Source organism: Vicugna pacos, chromosome 31 (assembly GCF_048564905.1).
Source record: "Vicugna pacos chromosome 31, VicPac4, whole genome shotgun sequence".
In the NCBI taxonomy this organism is placed as follows: domain Eukaryota; kingdom Metazoa; phylum Chordata; class Mammalia; order Artiodactyla; family Camelidae; genus Vicugna; species Vicugna pacos.
This window is the reverse complement of record NC_133017.1, coordinates 16,666,749-16,688,218: the sequence shown is the minus strand read 5'-3', so window position 1 is coordinate 16,688,218 and position 21,470 is coordinate 16,666,749. Positions and strand designations below refer to the sequence as shown.

Here is a 21,470-nt window from a genome sequence, read left to right as displayed (position 1 = left end):
ATGGAATAAGACCACAATGTTCCTCCTCTGACATATTTGTCAGCCACAGTACTTCTCAAGACCAGCTCAAATTTTACTTCTCTTAGAAATTTTGATTCTCTGGTTGGAATTCATCTTTCATAATCCTAATCTTACATACCTCATTACCGCCTTTATCACAGTCTATCACTAAAACTACATATACTCAGTCACATACCTAAATAGTATACAGAGTGCTTTGGGTCTATGGCTTGTTGAATAGTGAGTTATTGCGAGGTAAGGTCTCTGTTTTATTCATCTTCAGTTTGCCGGACAGCACCAAGGAGGTTTTGTACAAGATAGGTATTTAATAACATTCTGTTGGATTGTACAGCCAAACAATGGGTTTTTGATATGCCTTCTCTTATCTGTGAGTCTTAACTGTCACATAGTTGTTCATCAACAGTTTCTTCCTACTGGACCTACACAGCTTGAATCACATACAGCTTAAAATAAATAAGCCACTGCCTAGGGCTCTGAACCCCTTTTTGTTTCTACAGATTTTTTTTGCTGTGGTAATTATGTTTATTTTAACAGACGGTTGTTTACATTTTTGCCTTTATCAGGCCTGTCTCTTAAGTACAGAGGGAGAAACTATTTCTGGCTATTCTGTTTTCCAATGAAACCTTGCAATTTTCTTTTAAGGTCATAGAAGTCTTTTACTTCCCTGAGTCTGCTATGCACCACCTAAGACTTTAAGTTATAAAAACCATTGTTTTCTCAAAAGTCTGGAAATTGCTTGCAAGATATTATTAACTGCCTAGAACAAACAACACAACACAAAAAGAGCTTCCCCTTAGAAAATAACTTAGAAACCCTTATGCTGGGTTATGTGAAACAATCTCACTTTATTAGTGACTAGAAAACTTTGGAGCAAGAAAGCAGTTATAGGATGTAAATTAAAATATATAAAAATTTCAAGCCAAAAGTCAACGATTACAGAGACATGTTGAGTTCAAGCAGCATGTCCATGCACATCAGAAACAGAACAGAGAGGCCTACCACCACCACTCCTACTCCAAACGATTCAGGAACTGTAAGCCAATGTAATTATACCACAGGAAGAAAAAATTTAAAAAATTATTGGCAAGATTATACATCTGAAAACCTAAGATAACTAACTGGAAAAACTACTAAAAATTAAAATAAGAAAATTCAACAAAGGGCTGTGTACAGAATGCAAAAAAGAAATACCTCTCTTATAAGTAAATAGTGTAGGAAAAGATTCCACTTATAGTAACAACCAAAAAGATAAAAGACATGTTTAAAAAAAGATTTAAATAAAGGAAAAGACATTTCCTGTTCTTAGATAGACTCAATGATATGCTGAAAGAAGTCAATTCTCTCCTTAAGTTTTGTGAATTTAACCTGATTCCAAGCAAAATATGAAAAGGATTTTATTGGAAACTAATCATTTTAAATTTTATATGAAAAATAAATGGAAGCAGTCTGGAAAATTCTGAAGTGAGAACAACAGGTGCGAACAAGTACTACAATATATTGAGACACACTCTAAAGGTAGAGAAGGTAAAATAGTTTAGCAGTGTGGTATTAATAGATCAAGTGGGCGAGAAGAGTTGGAAAGGAAAAGGAAATACAGATGCTTTTATAAACATGAAAAAATGTTCCCCATCTTACACATAATAAGGGAAAAATAAAATTTAAAAAAGTAAAAAAAAAAAAAGACAGCTTGATAATAACATTGCAATAGTGCGTTGGGACATGCTGCTGGCAAGAATGTAATCTGCCAAGTAGCCGTGGGGACATTTTGGCAATAAAGTGAAATAAAAAAATGCACACACCCTTTGAAATGTATCCTACAGGTATACTTCCACAAGAGAGACTATCCATGCGACACGATTTCTAATCGCAAAAGATTGGAAACAACCTAATGCTCAGAGAGGAAGGTCTGGTTGGATAAACTACCATATATCTAAACAACGAAACACTATGAGACTGATTTCTTTCTAACAATAGTTTGAACATATGTTTGAGATATGTTGACATTCATTACTTATATTACATTTTATACTAGCAGCAAAAGCCATGCCCTAAACTTTAAGTAACGATGAATGACTTTCAAATAGTTGAGGGGCACGGATGTAGGGTAGTGGGACTCTATCTTCCGTATTCTGGAAGCAATGACTCGGGAGGGGTCCTGTTAAATGTAGACTTATTAGACATGGACATGCAGTGTTTTATAAAATGAAGCCGTTCTGGATACTGATATGAAGTGATCTGTGAGATGCATTTCTAACTTACAAAAGAAAAAGGAATATGCAAAACCAGTGTGAGCAGTATCTCACATTACACCTCAATAAAACTATTTTTGAAATGTATAAAAAAGTAACAATTATAATAATATCCTTCATATTAATACCATTGCTTGTTTACCTGTATTTTCATACCCTGGAAAAAAATATGAAAAGGAAGACTTATTAAATTAGAACATCTAAATATGCTTTCCTCTATTTTACCAGAATAGAAAAATGCAGAAGAAATACTGTATTTAGGAAAAGTCAATCTCTGCTTAGGCCATAAATGTGAGGAATGGATTATGCAAGACCTTTTATTATTCACCTCCCCTCCACCTCCTTCACAGGCATGAGTGATGAAAAATAAACTGTATCTTAAGGGCAAAAAGGGTGTTACTTCTGCAATTCCTATTAAAGAATGCGTTTCTTGGACATCATCTATCTGATTATCTATCCTTCAGAGAGCTAAAGTTCATTCAGTTGTGCTTTCAATAAATTTAAATGTTTAGACCTTTAGGGCTTTTCCTTCAGATATATGGTCATTTGGGGACAATTTAAACTTCCTGTTTTTCCACAGTCAAGTTCCCACCATACAATTTAGTCTTGATCTCTGAGACCCTAGGGCTTTCAAACTAACTCCTTTCTCCTAGTCTTCCCTACTCCCCTTCGTCCTTCCTGTTAGCATTCTTGCCTTTTCTCAGGATCTCTGCAAATTCTGACACCTCCCCTTCAGACGTAGCCCTTCATGGTCTGTCAACTCCTAGCTTCATCTCACTGGTCACCCCTTTCTTTTCTGCTGGGGAAAGGGGATCTCCTCCACCATTTACGCATACTTGACCCAGCTGCCACTCCAATCTGTTGGACCCCATAATACTGTCGTCTTACCTACTACACTCACGCACCAGCAGTTTCAAAGCAACACTGTAGGTTCTTTGAAAAATCCCTTTTAAAGATTCTTATGACGCCACTTTTTTATCTGAAGAAACCTGCTCCTCTTTCTGATACATTTTTCCCCCACATCCATAAATTACTATGTAAGGATGTTTTACTAAATATGGCTGAAGTCTAAGAGAAAAGAGGGTGTGAGGATTGATGAAAGAAGATAGTTACATTAGTAAGACACATAGTAAGAGTAAAGTAACAGATGGCATCCTTGGCTTGGGTAGGGAAATGTATTCTTATACACTACTGATACATGGTAAACCAGCTGCAAGTTGGCCATGTTTGTTACAATTTTAACAACGCATCTTCTAGGATACAATTAAAAACATTTTTTTGACCATTACATTCAAAAACTACTTGAGCCAGTGCCCAATGATTTCTCTTCCCTAGAAAGTTCACTGTAATATTGTTTGAACTGCACACTGAGCCCACTGGACTTCATATTTCATAAAGGCAGGGAGTAAATCTATTTTCTTCACTGGAATATACCCAGTACCTTAAGCAATGTCTAGCATAAAGGAGTCAGGTGCTCAGGAAGATTCGTTGAATGAATAAATGAATGATGATGACTGAAGGGCACTTTATGCCTGGACCTCTGATGGTATTTAGGAAGCAGGGAACAAACTTTCCATTTGGAATGCTAGGTTTTACTGAGTTCCGTAGCCATGCTCCACTCTTGGCCCTTGGCCTTCAAGTACACTTTGCTGATCATAAGGGCAAATGGCAGAGGGATTTGAATACTCAGAGCAAACTAGTCACAAAATAAATGTGCTACCGCAATTACGAGCAACTGTTGACATGCTTGCTTGGACTGTATGTCAGATTATGTATACATGTATAATATATAAAAATATGTATTATATACAGATACTAAATTTTCTTCTCAATTTAACTGATACTGAAAAAAATCCTTGGTATACATATTTTTATCTTAATTATAAAATAGGTTTAATCTTCAGAGTAACCGTTAGGACTCTGAAATACCCAAGAGTTTTATCCCAGAGCGCTACTGAACAACATATGTGATTTGGCCTTATGTCACTTTTCAGAGTTTGAGGAAACCATTCTAAAGGGAAAAATACCTATCACACTGAAGCGGTGATAAAACATGACCTTTCTAAAGCTTGAAATGATATTACATCATAAAGACACACGAGGGCACTCTAACCAACCAGCAAAGAGAAACAGAAAAGAGTGCAATCAGGTTGACATTTTAACAATCACAGCAAAATAGGCGAATTAAATCCTGGTAAAAATTGTGACTATTTGTAATGTATAGCAAGAAATGTTCTGTTCTTGATCCAAAGTCTAAGAAGTCAAAAGGATTCTATAAGTCTGAAAACTGCAGGAGGAATCCATCATGCCCAGATCCAAGAAGAGATTAACCACACCCTTTTCTAATGATTTGTTAAATTGACCTTGGGGCAGGATTTCTCTCTTTCAAGCCAATATTTTCTATATAATCTACAGTTGCCCTTGGTGTTTTGCTTATCCTCCACTGGAAGCAGCCCGTGAGTCCATTTCTTTGCTGCATTTGTTTTCTTAAGAGAAATGGTGAGTTAAAAGTTTAAGCCTTCCTCCCAAAGCCAGCAGTAATGAAACAGCATTTTGTACAAAGGAGCAGAGACCGCTGAAGAATATATCCCCTGGCCTTCTTGAGTTTTTAAATTTGTAAATACAACTACAGCATATAATTTCCTCCATCAAATTCAAAAAGGGTAGCATGACAAGCATTTAAGTGACCTTTCTTTCGGACCTTTAACAAGAGCGCAACTAGAACTGCAGGGCGCCCTGGACCACGAGGCAATCAGGCTCATTCAGAGGATTATCATTCATCTTAAAGTCACATTCAAATCTGTGCCTCAGCAAAATTACAAATAATTCCTTGTCATCGAACTTTGGGGTCAAATGTAATAGTTAAAATGGAAAGTATTAAAACGTTGAATGCCAAGGTTATACTGTGGTTGCATTATACAATCTCTGTTGACTGAATAAACTAGAAGAGCCCCTCCATCCCTGGAACTATCCACAGGAAGTATGACACATGCGGCATTCCTGACCTGCTTATTATTTTATTCACTTTAATCTTCATCTACTTGAATGACTAAGTTCCTGGCCATGATGCTTCCAACTCAATTTCTGTCAATGTATTCAGTATGGTTTTTTTTGTTTCACAGTCTTGTGTTAAAGACCCTGGTGAATTCTAGTTTCTAACCTTTGCTCAATTTGGCCATCAGAGTGCACCCAATTTAGCTCAGTCTATACGAAAATCAGTCCATGCTCTGAAATGTGCTAATTTAGAGGCTACATTTCTAATTTTCCTGTTCTTTTCAAAATGATTCTGGTTAACTGAATGTGCCAATGAATTTTCCTCAGTTAAATAAAGCTGCCTGATCTTATAGACAGTCATTAAAATCCTCTGACTTGGTATCTAAGAAGGAGATAGACAAGGATTACATTATAAATGGCATCCGATGTCTTCCGTTGGGTGTGTGAAAAGCCACCGGTGATGGGTAAAGTCAGAGACTGTAAATGGCATCACAGAAGCTAAACTGGGTAGTACAGACACTCAACTGGCATGCTCTCATATTGAGCCCCTGGGATTATCAAGGATGTCTCCAAAGTTTAATTTCTTTACCTATTATCTTTTTTAAGATCTTAATTTAACCAAATTCACATTCAAAGCCAATTTAAAATATAGCCTTGAATTAACGGTCTCTTGGTACATATTCTGGCTTCCTTTCTGTAAGAGATAACCTAGCAGGTACCAGGCACTGTGCACAGCGCTGGAGCCCCAGCCCTCATTAAGCAAGACTCTTGAGGAAGGAATTTTGGGTACCGATCTTGGATCTATCACTTTTTTCATTTATGTAACTTTGAGTCACCTCACCTCCCAAAGGCTCAGATTTATTTTATCTGTAAAACGGGAATACTATCACCTATATCAAAGGATGCAATGGGACACTAGAGAGCAAGTACGTACCCAGCACAGAGCCTGGGACACTGTAACCGCTCCATTAAAGGTAGTACCATTTTTACTCCACTGGTTGTTGCTTACTGTAGTGTTTTGACTTCACTCCTTAATCTTTTCTGAACAATATTCACAGATCTTAATAATCCTTCAGAAATTAACTATACAACTACTATTTAGTGGCATCACACAATGGGTGGGGCCCTGGGAACAGAAAGTCTACAAGAGGCAGGACAGATAGAAAACCAGTAATTTCCAATACTACCAAAAGAAAGTGTGCCCTGGAAGCATATAACAGGGGTCCCTAATTCAAGGAAGTTTTGAAGAAGTGCTATTTAAACAGAGCTCTGGGAAACATGAAGAATTTAGCCAGGCAAATAAGTGTTGGAGGCAATGGAACATATTGAATGCTCCAGAGGCAAAAGAGAGCAGGGGGAGTTCAAAGAACTGGACAATGTGCAAATACAACTGGAAGGAGGAGCTCAAGGGAGAGGAGGGCTGAGCCTGGAGAAGTCGGCAGGGCCAGATTCCACAGGGCCAAGTAAGTCAAGTTCAGAATTATAAGACTTTATCCTAAGGGAAAAGGAAGCTACTTAACGAGGGGTTTAGGGGAACTCTGCAATTTCAAACAACTTCTGGGATGCAGAGTAGAGAATGGATTTGAGGGTCGCTGAGACTGCATGCAGGGAGACTATTTAGCAGGTCTTGTTGAATTGCAAGTGTCAAGTGAAGAGGTCTGTACAAAGGCAGTGTTAGTGGGACTGGAGAGGAACTGACCTGTTCAAGAACAGTAGAATCAACAAGATGTGGTCCTAGATTGTGCGTGGGAATGATATTTTGGGAAGTCATAATCTCCACAACAAGAATGTGCTCAATAAAGTGTCTTTCTGTGTCTCATGATAAGAAAACAAAACATGGTTTACTACATGCTTCTGAAGCCGTACACAAAGTTAAAAATTTTGAGGCCATGGGAGGATTTATTACAACTCTATGAGAGGCATGAAAGAAGTCTAATGTACTGAATGTCCATGTTTTTGAAACGACTTTGTTGTGTGGATAGATATTCTGCATTATCGATCAACTACCAACCACGTTTTAGTTATGTACCTTGCAGATTAAACGTCAAAAGGGAGGGAGTATAGGTAGAACATTTCCTCTTTCTCTGAGGTGTTTTTTGGTTCTTAAAAAAATGAGTTTCTACTTTTTCCTTTGTTTTCACATCTCTAAGTACAAAGTAAGCAGGAGGATTTTATAAGCAAACCAAAGTATACGTAAACTAAACCCCAACTCTCTGGAACCTTCAGCAAATGAGTTATTATGGAAAACTATGTTTTGCACTTGCCTGCCTTCACACCAAATGTGATTTACCCTTTATTGAGGAAACATGGTCTGTGTTTCAACCAGGTACCAAGCTCTTTTGCTTCAATCAGCTGAACCCTCTTCAAGGAAGGACCTCGCCTACTCACACTTCTTATCAGTTAGCCACCTTTCCAAGGAGCTGCCTTCCAATCTCCACGCACCCCTACGCTCCTCTCAATTCCTAAACCCTGAACGTGCTTCTATTTAGCATGAACACAATGAATTCTAATTTTTAATTATGTTTATATCTCCCTCATTAGATTGCATGCTTCTTTAGGGAAAGGGTGGTGACTTTCAATTCTGCATTTTTAAATGTTTCAAAAACTGACCCAGAAGCAAAGTGATATTCTCAAGGTTTACTGATCTATGCCCTTCCTCTTACTTAAGCAGCTTCAGATAGAGACACTTTTGGAGTTGAATACACTTTTAATACTTTCTCTGACTTCACAGAAAACAGCTGACACTGTGCAGAGTATAAGCTTGTCGTAAATTTATGTATGTGTGTGTGTGTTGTGTGTGTAGTGTATGTGTGTGTATACATGCACACACTTTGGAAAAGCATGCTCAAATAATTAAGAAAATAAACATTTTGTTTTTCTATAAAAATTACAGAAAGTAAAACTTGACAACACTTGGCTTCAAGAACATGAACTTTAAAAGATTGAGAAACAACATCTCACACCTACTTTTCTACTCTAATCATGCTGATTATACTAATTCCATAGAGTTGGAACAAATGGGTTAAATCCGTGCGAAGGCTGAGAGTAAAATTGCTCAAAACAAAGGCCTGAGCAGCTTTCCTACAAGCCAAGTGTTGGAGTTTTGTGATGCAAGGACTTTTCCAGGTATCCTGGCATGCTCCACCTAACCTTGGCCTATAGTCCTGGACTGGAACGTTTTAACACTTTCTCTCAGCCCATCTCACAAGGGGTAAAAGACTCAAATCCTCCAAGATCACACCCTGACCTCGTCCTTCTCTGAATATAAAGGGCAGTTAGGAGTCTGTAACAGGAATTTAATAAGTGATTACGTTCTACCCAATAGTTTCTAAACTCTGTTCATATGCAACCAAAGCTTTCTCAACAACTTTAAGAAGAAACGCTAATCAAGTGCCAATCACGTGGAAAGAAGTCAACCAATTATATATAACACTCACGTGGCAGCTGAGAACCAAGCCAAGCCTAGTTCATAGAGCCCAAGCTTAGTTTGTGTGTGAAGAAAGGTGACAGTCAAAGGGACCCACCAAAGGATGAATAAGATCTAGCCGTTGCGGGGGGTCGGCAGTGGGAGCTTTCCTTGGTTCACCCCTTTCTAGTTCCCTGTCACCCCTCCTCCGCGACGGATCCTTTCCCAAGGAGGAAAGGACGAAGTCCAAAAGGATATGGCATCACCTTTGCCCTCTGACCTAGGAGCTGAGACTCACCAGTTTCATATTGGACTTTTGCTTGTTCAGTATCAGTCACTCGACTCCTCAGACCCAGAAAACGTCTTCCGGTTCGGTCTCCGCCACCCGCTCGCCGAGAGCATCGCGGGACATGCAGTCTTTCTTCCCTACGCTCCCTTCCCGGTGCATCATGGGAAGTGCAGTCATCTCTCCATGCATCATGGGAACTGTGGTCATCTTTCCTTTTCCTCTCTGCTTTCAGAACACCTCCCTCCGTCAGCTCACATTCATCCCCGCCGCCAATTCATCCTCCTCCACCCCAGCATGATATCATGTCCCTCATCTGGGCCCGGGACCTAGGGTATTCTGGGATGTGTAGTCCCCACGGCTCTCGCGCTCCTTTCCCCTCCCCCTAGTGGGAAGGCGGATGGGCGCGAGCCTTGCCGGGAGTTGTAGTTCTCTGGGGCCTCTGGACGCTAAGTACCGCGCTTTTACTCTAGGGACGCAGGGACTACAACTCCCAGGGCCGCCCGGCGGCAGCAGGTGGGAGCGGGGCTGTTGATATCAATATGGCGGTTGTCAGCCAGACAAAGACAGTCAGTCTGATGTGATTGAGACAAGGGAGGTTTTCAGGGGGAGACTGGGAGATAAGGGCCTCCCCTCCCCCTTCTCCTCTTCCTGCGCCGGCCTCAACCCCTCCCCAGTCCCCTCCCGACAGGCGCCCCACGCGGAAGACACCCCTCCCCCTCCCGCTTTCCCCTCCTCCTACCTCAGCCCTTCGTACTGGGACGTTGGGGAGGGGGTTTGTGCCGGGCGGAGAGAACTCTGCAAGGATTCTGAGGTGAGTCCAGTGGTTTGGAAGCCGGACTGCCTTAAGTCTCTTTCCTCACTTCTTTTTCTTCACTTTGTTTGTTTAGGGTTTTTTTTTTTTTTGGAGGGGTTTTGGGGGGAAAGTGAGTGGGCTGGAGATGGGTCTCTTAAGCGGCCCGACTGAGAGGAGGGAGGAAGCGGGGGGCTTCGGAGGGGGTGACCCGGATGCAGGGTCTGGGGTGGGGCAGTTTGTGGGGGGCGGTAATTGAAAGGCGTCGGCGGCTTTCCAACTCTTTCCTCCTGGTTGCCTCCGCGGTGGGCGGAAGGTTTGAATCCTGGAGGTGGGGGGCTCCTGTTTGGAGTTTGGGAAACTGTGAGGGGAATTTGAGGTGTGTGGGTTTGTTTGGGGTGCATAACTGTGTTTGAAACTGTGTGACGTGTACTTGGGTGATGTGTTAGCCTTGAATTAATGTCTCTGGAGAGAGGAAGTTGGAGAGCCCGAGTCGGAGCTTTCAGCTGGGCCTGGGCGGAGAAGCGTGCGCAAGGTGCGGGTCCCGGACCTCTGGACTGGCGACGCGGCGCGGGGTGGCCGCGGTGAGCAACTCGTTTGTGTCCCGTCGCCCGCTCACACTCCTTCTCCCCGCCTCCCGGGACACATCTCCACCCCAAACTCCAGGCTGGAGCATTGTAAAGATGAGATGGTGTGGAGATGGCTTTTTGCATCCTTAAGTCGGTAGCTATAGGTGGGAAAGGAAAAGTGTTCTTAATATTTGATTCCGGAACCGTGTTTTGGTTACACTATTGGGGCTACTTTGAAAGCAGTCCTCCACCCACCCTCACCCCGAAACAGTAGGTAAAGGGCTCTCGTTGTGGTCTTCTTGTTCAGTAGATGAAACTACTTAAGATTCGGGGGCGTGGGGTGGGGGTCGGGAGTGCTGACATGTGTCTGCGTCTGTGTGCGTACTGAAGACACAGAATGACTGTGGTGTAGCTTGAGGTTGGGCGACTTATTTTCGTAGTAGGAAAAACTGTTGGAAATTATTGGAGGGGCGGGGGGTGCAGCTAAAAGGCACTGCTTGTATTTTTCTTCTACCCCACCCTGCTCTGTCTCGCATTTGTCTGAAAGCTGGTGTGGAAGAGAGAGGAAGCATTGGGTGAGTGAAGAGGAGAATGCAGTTGGCATTAAAGATGCTATACTGTGTAAAGTTGAATGGTGGTATAAAGTGCTTGCTGTTTTTGTTTACTCTGAAGCTTTAAAAACCTTATGTATCAAGTAGGGTAGAGTGATGTGACTAGTTCATTTCTCTGGGATCCTGCAGGTATAGAAACCTCTGCCTTCTCTCCCTGCCTGCCCGCCCGCCCGCCTGCTTGTCTTCCTTCTTCCTTCAGTCCTTCCCTTCTTTCTTAGCGTGGTACATTTCTCTTCCTGGATGGACATAATGCCTCTTGTGCCTGTTTATTTAGTTTGTGCTATATGGTTGTGCTTCTTGTGGTTTTGCTATAAACTAACATCATTCGACGAAAAGAACCTGCATTTGTTTCTATTTTGCATTTATTCCACAGGTAATTATCACATCACGATTGCATTGCGTTGTATTAAACTTATTTTAAAATTGCACAACTAAGTTAGATCTAGCTGAATTATATATAGAAGTCAAGTTTGGAAAATTTGAATTCTTTTTTTTCTCCGAGTTTCAATTAGAATTAGAAAAGAAAGAGGATTGCAACATCTCTTGCTTCTCACAGTCTTTAATATTTAATAGCATTACACCAGAAGAATTTAAGATAATATATTTTTTACTTCCTTCTGTCTGAAACAGAAGTTTTTCAATAACCATTCTTTTGTGACAAATTTTTAGTGTAATGGATTTTTAAATAACTAAAGGAATTGACATAATTTCTCATTCGACTGCTGAGAATTTAATGTATTTGAGTATTTGGCTCCAAACTTATCAATTCTTGAACCTGTCATTAAAAGACCTTAGATTCCATAAAAACTGTAAGTCACATAGTACGTAATTTTATGGTATGTTTTATAACCTTTGATTTGAAATTTCTGCAGTTGGTCATTCACACAGATAAGCTGACTATGAGCATGAGGTGGCATATATATTTAGGTTGACCTGAATAGAAAAAAAATTGATTAGTCTTCTAAACCTCGAATTTAGAACATACAATATGTTGATAGGAAGCTGAGTTTTTAATTTGTTACAGATTAAGATTTTCAGAATTATTTATTTTAGCCTGACATGTTACTTTGCAGAAACCATGTTACTTTGCAAAAACTGGAGGAAAATCCTATATAACTACATAATAGAGTGGTGGGGGGTTTTTGTTTTTGTTTTTCTTTTTCCTGAAAGATGTTCGGTTAGATACGGCGTTTTAAAATGTTCAATAATGATTTTGGTAATAAAAAGCTAAAATATTTGTTAGGAGTTGGAAAAATACTAAAATATAAGAATATTTTTTCTTCCATCCACCCTCATCTCAGATTTTCCATTTGTTTGTTTTCATATATGGAAATGCAGAGTTACTTAGTGGGAAAAGCATTCATTAAACTTTTCTGGCTAGTAGTTTGGTTGAAACCAAATATATTCCTTCCATTTGGTGGGGTGATTCTGTTGCATTTTAGGCGCTGAGCATTAAAATGATGTAAAGCCTTCACTGCAGGTTAAAGCATAAAACATTCTCAGCATGTGAAAGTCATATGGTTTATGAAAAAAGTAGAAAATCAGGGCATTGGTGCCTGTCCAGCTTAAAATTTCATTCCATAACTGTGAAAGACGCATTTATTTAATATGACTGCTTCTAAAAGTGTTGCCTGTAAATGAGAAGTTGAAAATCCAGACTATTTTTAAACAATCTGTTGCTAGTTCAGTGTGCTGCATATTGTGAATACAGTGGTTGCAAATGTGCATCAGGGAGCCTTTAGGGGTCAGCTTTATATTGAATGTCTTTAGAGGCTTCATTTTCACTGCTATATGAATAGATTTTAGTCTTTTTAGCACAAATCCTTAGTTGAAGCATCACTAATAGAAACTTAATACCTCAGTATTGGTGTTATAAATGTATTGCAACAAACCTTTCATTGTTTCATCATTTATAAAAAGTAGAACCAACTTATGGCAATTTTGTGGCAAGTATCGACTGGAATGGCATTGCTTGTTTCAGAAGATGTTAAACACAGTGGCAATATTTATGCTTGATTTGTTCATTTTGGATCTTTCGTTTGTAATATTAAGTCCATCCCATTTTTAATGTTTCAGATAGCGTCCATGTTTCTTGCTTTTTTTAAATTCAATTCTTTACAACTCTTGCTTTTATTATTTTTGTAAGCAGATCTTTAAACTTGAATTATTTCTCTTAGGAATTAGAAGTTTACTCTAGGATGTCATTTTTCATAAATGAAAGTTGGTGTACTCAACTTACAAGAAACATGAACATTTAAAAATGCTCAGTGAAGATGTGTTGGGTTGGTTTGTTTTGTGGACCTGCTTTGTTTAGGGATTTTTTGGCTTCCAGAATTAATTTTATAGCTCCCTTTGTGAAGGAAAAGCCGGGCTGGGCTAACAAGATAACTCACATATCTAAGCCGGGCTGGGCTAAGAAGATAACTCACAAATCTAAGCATCGGAATACTGATCTGAGTTCTGCTGGACTAACTCTTAAATCTAAGTTAATTAGTGTTGGTTTGTTGCTGATTCCCTGGTCATGTTCTTTTTTGCTAACCAGCTGGATTTTCAAAGAGATATATCTGGCTTTGGAATGTTGGTTTGCTGCCTCCCTGCCTCCACTTTTGTGATAATGATGCTGCTAAAGCTGTTCCATGCCTATTGGCCAAATACCCCAAGCTTGTACTTTACCCTGTAAAACCTCATGCGCATGTCTTGGAGGTGCTCAGAGCTTTGGAGCAGAAGCCCCCCTTAGCCCGCCGGTGTAATACATCTGAGTACTGCAACCCTCCGAGTGGTGCTTGTTTCTTGGCTGGCCTGTCGTTTCTGTAATAATACCTTTGTTATTTGGCTAGATTTTTCTCCTAACTGTTGGCCTTTACTTCTCAATTTAATAGAACTTTATAAAAAAGTTATGAGTAGAAATCACAGCTTATCTGAAGTGTCATGTATGTACATTCATATATGCACTCACATATATAGAGCACCTTAATGTTTGTTTATATGTGAAATTGGTATGTATCTATCAGACATGCAACCCATAGAAAAGGAGTCTGAACCATAGATAACAGGAGACTCTTAAGCAGTGGCTCAAGCTGGACACCAGAGTGAACACCACCACATGTCCACATTATTGAATCAGTGGAGATTTCAATATTGCTGCAAACTATGATTTTTAACAGATTCTGCCAAAATCTGTTTCTTTCAAAAAGAAAGCTATTGGTACTGAAAATTTTCTCAAAATAATACTAAGTAATATGTGCTTCGGGTTCCTAGGTGCAGCTGTCCCCTCTGATCACTTCCTGGTTTTAGGTCCCATCCTAACTAAAGAGTATAAATATATTTCTGAGTGATTATTTGATGTAAAACTTTTAGTTAGAGCCTATTTATGTATAATCCAGTACTTTAGATGACTTGTTTTTCTTGATCTTAGATGAAACAAGTTGGAAATTTACTATAACATTGTTCTGGACACTTTCCAAAAGCATTTGGTTACTGGAAGGCCCTGGCGTTAGCATAGTTTTACTCTTACAGTGGTAATAAGGTTGAAGTTACAGTAGGTTTTTCCATTGTTTATTATAATCCTAATACAGTATTATACAGATCCTTGCTCAGGCTGTAAGGATAGTGGGGGTTTCTGTTTGTTTGTTTACATTTACAAATAGAAGGAGAAAAAAGAACATGATCTTTTAACTTTGAAGTAATGAATTATTTCACTTTTTTTGAATCTTAAAAGAGATCCCTCCTTATAAGTGATAAAGTGATTCTAATCCATTTAAAGGGTATTTAGATTTTCTTAACATTTAGAGTGATTATAATAATGTTTACTAAATTTCACATATTCTCTGTAGTTTCTTTGTCCATCTTACGTTCAATGATGGTCTGCGTGTGGTTTATTGAAAACATTTAATAGCTCTCTTTACTGTATGCATGTTAAACCATTAGTGTGGGGTTGCCAAGTGGCAGTAATTTTAAGTTATATAGTCACATTTTTCAAAGAAGAGAGAGTCAAATGCTTTGGCTGTTGCTGAAATGAGGGTGATTTAATACTTAACCTTTCTGTTTTAAGAGTTTGATAAAGTGATGGTATGATTAAAATGTGAAGCTGTTGGCTTGGGCCTAGTCAGTGAAGCCCTGGAATCGTCCTCACTTTCCTTTTTCCTATCATGCAGTCAAGTTGATTTTATATCCTTCGTATCTATCTGTTCACTTGTTTTCATTCTATTGCTGTTCCCTTAATTCAGGCCTCATCACCTCTGTCTTCCCACATCAGTTTCTTAACTCTTCTTCCTGCTTTCAGTTTTTTTCCTTATTTGTGCATCACTCCCACCGAGAGATCTTGCTAACATAAAATGTGAATTTGATTGACGGTCATACTTGGCTCATAATCCTTCATTGGCTCCTTAGCTTTTCAGTTGAATCCAAGCTGTCATTCCACCTGTGTCCAGTCATGACTCTACCACTTACTAGCTGTGTGACCTTAGGCAAGTCATTGAATTTGTCTGTGCCTCAGTTTCCTCATTTGTTGGCTGGAATAAATAGTCCTTACTTCATAGGATTATTGTGAGCCCTGAGAATGATGTCGAGTCCTTAGACTGCTTCTGGCATATTGTAAATGTTAACCATATAATTATCATGTTATACCAGATATTTGATGTTCATTACCTATCCAAGACCCTGTGCCTTAGCCATGCCAAACTACTGATAGGCCAAACAAGCCTCGTTAGCCGAGATAAGGAGGGCTGAGTATTCGTTTGTGAGGGTTGTGGTTGTTAGTAGTGTCTTCAAAAGTAAAGAATTTTGAGCTTTAGAATATCTTGCTGTGTAAGGAATGCTAGGATAGTCTCGTGCTCCGGCTTCTATTTTTTTCTCCCAAAATAAAAAGTAATATTAGTTAAACTATTGCCTGATTCAGGCTGCAATTTAAAAATTTACTTTTCTGTCCTTGTTAATACATTTTTATGTTTCTAACCTAAATTTCCGCTTGTTAATCCAATTTTTCTTATCTTTTTCACCTACCTTCCTTAAAGACCTATTAACTTTGAGTAGTTTCTTCCACTTTTTTCCCCACAAATCTGAATTCTTCTTCCATTTCAGGTAATGTGTTTTCTTTACATTGCTGTTGGGACAGTCGAATAGTTGCATTATATGACCTGGAAGCCACTTTAGACCGACATCTGTTTTATTTACATACTAATGTTTATACTTGAAGTTGGGTGGCTCCACCTCTTCAGTTGGTTTTCCAAAGTGGTAGGTGATACACATATGGTGATTTATATCTGTCTCTCATTCCTCTCAAGAAGGAGAGAGAGTATCCAAGCTGAGTCTCATAAGGATAAATGCTACCAAAAATGATTGTATAGAGGAAGCAGGGTGAGAAGGTATCAGTCCAGACTTTGGAATGTAATTTTTGTAGGAGGCTGTATTATGGCTATAGTTCGCAACCACTAATTTAACCAGCATTCGCCTTCATGGAACATAATTGTTCATTGTGGAGAACTTGAAAGTAGCAATTCTGCATATTATCTTTATTTGGTTGAAAATCCGTTTTCTGGAGTCAGAGATAGCCTGTGTTTAGTTTTACATAGTAGCAGTTTAGAACCATTCAGGAAAAGAATAGTTGCTGTACACTTTGTTGTCTGCGGAAGAGCTCTCTGAAAAGATGGCATGATCTTACTTATTTGGAGTACTATCTTATGCTTTTCAGTAGGCTCATTTTCTTCCAAATGTAGGTCTGAGATTAAATATAAATTTGTTTGAGTTTTTTTTCCCTCAGAAAAAGTTCCTTTAAAGTATAATAATTTAAATATATATATATATTGCTTGCACTTTAATGCAACACAGGCATCAACCAACCTGATCTTCTTTCATAAAACAAGATACTGTTCATGACCACAGGTGATTGGTTACTTCTAGTTCTAAGTTCATTAGTTGACAGCATATCAAATAAATGTCTTTACTCTGTTATTAACCTTGTTCTGTGTATTACCTGGTTAGTCTCAGTTTTCTAGTCTGCAAAAAAGGATTTTTAGGTTAATTTTTTGACATATATGGTATTTTTGTTGTCATAAATAAACTGTAAGTTGTTTGTTTGCTTATTTATTTACTTTTAGTCTTTAAATAATTATAGATTCACAGGAGGTTGCAAAAATAGTGGAGAGGGCCCTGTACCTTTCATCTGGTTTCCCGTAATGGTTACATCTTGTATAACTTCAGTGCAATATCAAAACCAGGAAGTTAATATTGGTACTCTGTGTGTGTATAGTTCTATGCCATTTTTTCAAGTACATCTTGAGAGTTTTTATGGAAAGTTCCAATTAAACTTATGAGAACTTAAAAATTAGCAAACTTTATTTACTTGAAGATTTATAATATTATTACCTATTAAACTTTTAGTAAAAGTTAGTAAAAATATTGAAAATTTCTGTAAATCAAATGTGTATGATTTAAACGAATTCAAGACTTAAGAGGTATATTTCTTGCCAGAGAAGATGTATGCCACAATCTGTATTAGATAAACAAATTTACAGTTATTCTGACGTTAGTTTGGTCATTGACAGTGTTGTAGCAAACTTGTCAGATTAATTGATTGTAAGTTCATGTTTTAGCTTTATTTTGGATTTGCTGTAAGGGAACTCTCTTTGAAGAAAGTCAGTTCAAAGACTGTTTTCAGAGAAAATGTCTTTAGAGGAAAGAAAGTGGTTCTAGATATATTGTTGGTCTGGGTACGAGAAAGGACCATCAGGTTAAAGGGCTGGCCTTTGCCTCCCCTTTATTAGCTATACAGCTGATATAAAGCCTGAATTCAAAGATGAGGCTAATAATCCAACGTACTACTGATTATTACAGACCTCAAACAACAAAAGTCTGCTTTAAACAGGCTTGCAAAATATTTTCGAATCTACTAGAAGAAAGGATTTTATCATGTGGTTTTTGTCTCTTCTGGGTTTGAGATAGTTTTTGGTCAACACCGAAAATTTGCTTTGAAAATGTTAAGTTTTGTTTCTGTGATAAGAATATGGTAAATATTGGTAGTACTTCCTGATTAGTCAAATTCATATGTAGAGAACTTATGGGCTAAGATTTCGCTTTCTTCCTGGTACAATTTTTTTTCTCTTTATGTTTATCTGTTGCCAGCTTTTTGTATACCTTGGTGTACATTCTAAAAAAGTAGTGCTTTAATCAGGAATTGTTTGATTTCAGGGAGAGGTTATTGTGGGAATCCAGCTCTTTTCGGTTGATAAAGAGCAGCCAGATCTTGTGCAGATGAGAAAACTGTCAGGATCTAAGAAGCTAGTCTGTGTCTCATTCTGGGCATGTATGGTTTCTTGTCTGTCCTCTTTCCATGTCTGCTTCATCTGCCTTTCTCACTTCTCCCTTCCTCTTCTGTTTGCCTTGCTATAGTTTTTCATAGTTTACGCTTCTCTGTAACTTTGACTTGCACGTGTGGATTTGGTTTGCCATGTTGCTGAATTGAACTGCTCTTTCGTTTCAAGTAAAGCTCACCTCCTAATGGTGTTTCTTTTAGTTCAACTGGTGAGAGAGCTATCTGAATGCATTGCCTGCTAATGAATTAGATTGTCTATTCCTGTTCCATTACTTCGGTGCATAGGGCGCAGGAGGAAGTCACCTTTTATATAAGGCTAATGCTTTTGGATGCGCTACACGAGGATTCTTTTGTAGGGATTGAACAGAGCATTCCGTTAAACATGTCACGTCTGGTGGTGCATGTTTAGATACTTTGGGATACAAAGATGAGTTGAATTTAATCCTTTTCTTCAAGGATCAAATAATTTTCGGAAAATGGCAGAAGTCTTCCAGTATAATTTAGTGTTAGCTTTTTATGTTGGTCATCTCAGGCAAACCAGAAGGATGACACAGAAGGACTAGAGAACTAGCCAAAGAAAGAGAACCAGAGGTAAAACTAGAGACACGGATGTTGGTTCCATCTCTACAATCTGAATCACAGATCTGCTAAACCATGAAAGTACCTAGAAGCCCTTCTTTCAGGATCCTGCTATCCCAGTAGCTGTTAGCATGGAGCATCCCTTGTTGATTAAAGAGGCTCTTTTTTTTGAGTTCTACATCATATCAATAGATAGCCTTTTGGCCACCATTTGTCCCATCATTGGGGTAAAGAGACATCTTAGAAGAACTCACTCCTTCACTGTTCCAGAAATTGGAGCATTCTTATAGACACTATCTATATAATAACTATCTTCTTAGAAAATGTCTCTTATCCTTCATAAGCTTTTGCAGTAAATCAGGGCAAAGACAGGGACATTTGTGCCTTTTTACTTTCAGGAATTCAGTGGTGAGTCTGCAGTAATGAGCATCTTTAACATAGATCTGGCAACATAAGAATTGATGTTGGATCAGTTCAGTGTCAGCCAATACCATGTGTTATTTTTAACAGAAGATCCATGATGTCAGGGAAAATAACTAGAGCTTTTTTTCCTTCTATGTCCGTATTAGAGTTGATATGGATTTCAGGGCTAAAAACTCCAAAGGCACATTTTGATTATGTTACCAAACCAAGACTGAAGTTTTAGAAATAAGCACAAGTCAAGCATAGGCAACGAAAGAACCTGGAAGATCTGAGTCAGCACGAAGCCACAGGAGATAAACAGTTGGGGAGTCTTTACTTCCAGCACATTGCAACAGAGAGAGGAAGGTGGTGCAGCTTTTGTGCAAAAGGATTGCCTGGAAAAAGTATTAAAATTTTCGTTTCCTGAGCCCCACCCCCAGATTCCTAAAATCTTAGATGGGCCTGGGAATATGTGTCCCCCATAGGCATACCAGATAATTCTAATAATGTGGTCCTAAGAACATTTGGAACATTCATGGACATAGCATAATACCTACTGAGAATCTACTAAGTGCTTGGTTCTATGGTAGAGTGCTTGGTAATTTTAAATACTTGTTTGTAACTTGAAATGTTTCCTCCCTGACATTTGCCTGCGTTATGTTAAACACTGCATATCCATCCTCCGTAATTGTTTATGCCACTAAATTGTGCTCTGGGATACTTTTTGGTTAATCAAGGCTGTTGATGACCAGTATTATGCCCCAAACATCTAGTCTTTCATGGTTATATCATTAGTTCAGTTTCTTAACCTTTTCTGTTTTCACATACCAGCTCTTAAGACAGTCTTCCTTCCTCTTTTTTCCCCCTTGATAAATTCCTCTCCTAGTCTAGTTTTCTGTATCTACTAAGCAAGATTTTTTTCATAGTGTGCACTTTTGTATAGCAACCATCTCTATAACCTTTGCCCTCACAAATTTAATTACTCACCTTTTTTTAGGTCTGTCATCATTCTTCTCAGAGTCGTAATTAATCCTGGAATACTGAGCTGGTTAAGAACATGGACTTCGGAACTAGACCGCTGAGGTGGAAGTCTGACCTCCACAACTTACTCTATAACTGCGTAAACCTTGTGTGGGTCTAAATGATAGTACCCATATCATAGGATTGTTCTGAGCATATGAGGCAATATTTAAAAAGTACTTAGAATAGTGGTTGGCACAGATTAAGGCACACCTTATTATGTTATTGTTAGTTGGTCTCTGCTTCTGTTTCTAAGGTATTTACTCCTCTCCTGAATCGTTAGAATTCTCATGTCTTGCAAGTTATCTCTTCCTGGCTAACTTATTTTTTGTTTGCTGATTATTTTTTCTCAGTTACCCTTTTGTAAGCCTTATTGATGCAAAGGCCTATTTCCTCTTAATGTTCTTTCTACCCAGATCTTTTCTTCCTCCATCATCTTTTTCCTTTACTCTTAAAATTTACCTCTGGTCTTAGAGTTCCTGCGTTTAAAACCTTTTTAGTACTTTCCTCTTCATACTTTTCTCTTTCCTCCCCCATCTAATTTATCAGCAGCATCCTTCTGATTCTTTCACCATCTTGTCTCTGAAATCACTCTCTTCCTTTTTACATCTCTAGTTGCCCTCCTCTTCGCTTTTTGCTGAGATGATTGCAGCAGGAAAACTGGCCTTCCTGCCGCTTCCCTGCTCTACTCCGTGGTGCACAGTACTGTTAGAATCATTTTCGTCAAACACTTTCATCAAGTCATTCAAGAAGTGCCTTAGTTCAAATTGTGTTATATTCTAGTTTTTAATCCTTGTGCCTTTTAAAGGTTTTCTAACATTTTCTTTCCTCCTTTACTAGCATTCTATTTTCTTATTCCTAAAAGTGTTTTCTCTGTTACATTCAAGTAAATTACCTTTCTTCCTGCCATTTGTTTTTAGCCTTTATTTCCTGGTATTTGCTACTTTCTCCACTTAATGTGTTTGTATATCCTTATCTTGCAAGTTAAAACATTCTTAATAAAATCCACTTAAAGCCTTCTTTCTCTGAGGACACATTTTCCAGGGATCCTTGTCACACTTGGACCAGTCATTTACTTTATATAAGCTGCACTTATGTGCTCAGTTACTAGTATGTGTAAGTTTTTTGAACTTACTTGTAAGGGATATCACGTTTTAAATGTTTTAGTTTTCATTTCTTGTATATGAATTGGATTCCTAGTTGAAGTGTAAAGTTCTTGAGTCTCCTATTG

The 21,470-nt window shown here is 38.6% G+C and overlaps 2 protein-coding genes across 17 annotated transcripts in view; one reads left to right on the top strand and one right to left on the bottom strand.

Moving 5' to 3' along the window:
• Positions 1-9,271, bottom strand: part of INTS9 (integrator complex subunit 9) — an 84,548-nt gene extending 75,277 nt beyond the window's left edge. The window contains exon 1 of the mRNA XM_006203188.4: positions 8,969-9,271. Within this exon, the coding sequence (XP_006203250.1) occupies positions 8,969-8,977 (9 nt within the window). The 5' untranslated portion in view covers positions 8,978-9,271. The remainder of the gene's footprint in view (positions 1-8,968) is intronic.
• Positions 9,272-9,400: 129 nt separating this feature from the next.
• Positions 9,401-21,470, top strand: part of HMBOX1 (homeobox containing 1) — a 134,944-nt gene continuing 122,874 nt past the window's right edge. For 8 of the 16 annotated variants that reach the window (XM_072952729.1, XM_015238263.3, XM_031692563.2 and 5 more), the window contains exon 1: positions 9,487-9,770. The gene's annotated coding sequence lies outside the window, so the exon portion shown is untranslated. Of the gene's footprint in view, positions 9,771-10,054; positions 10,334-21,470 lie in introns of those variants that run through there. The other 8 variants (XM_072952728.1, XM_031692566.2, XM_015238266.3 and 5 more) reach the window with 4 other exon arrangements.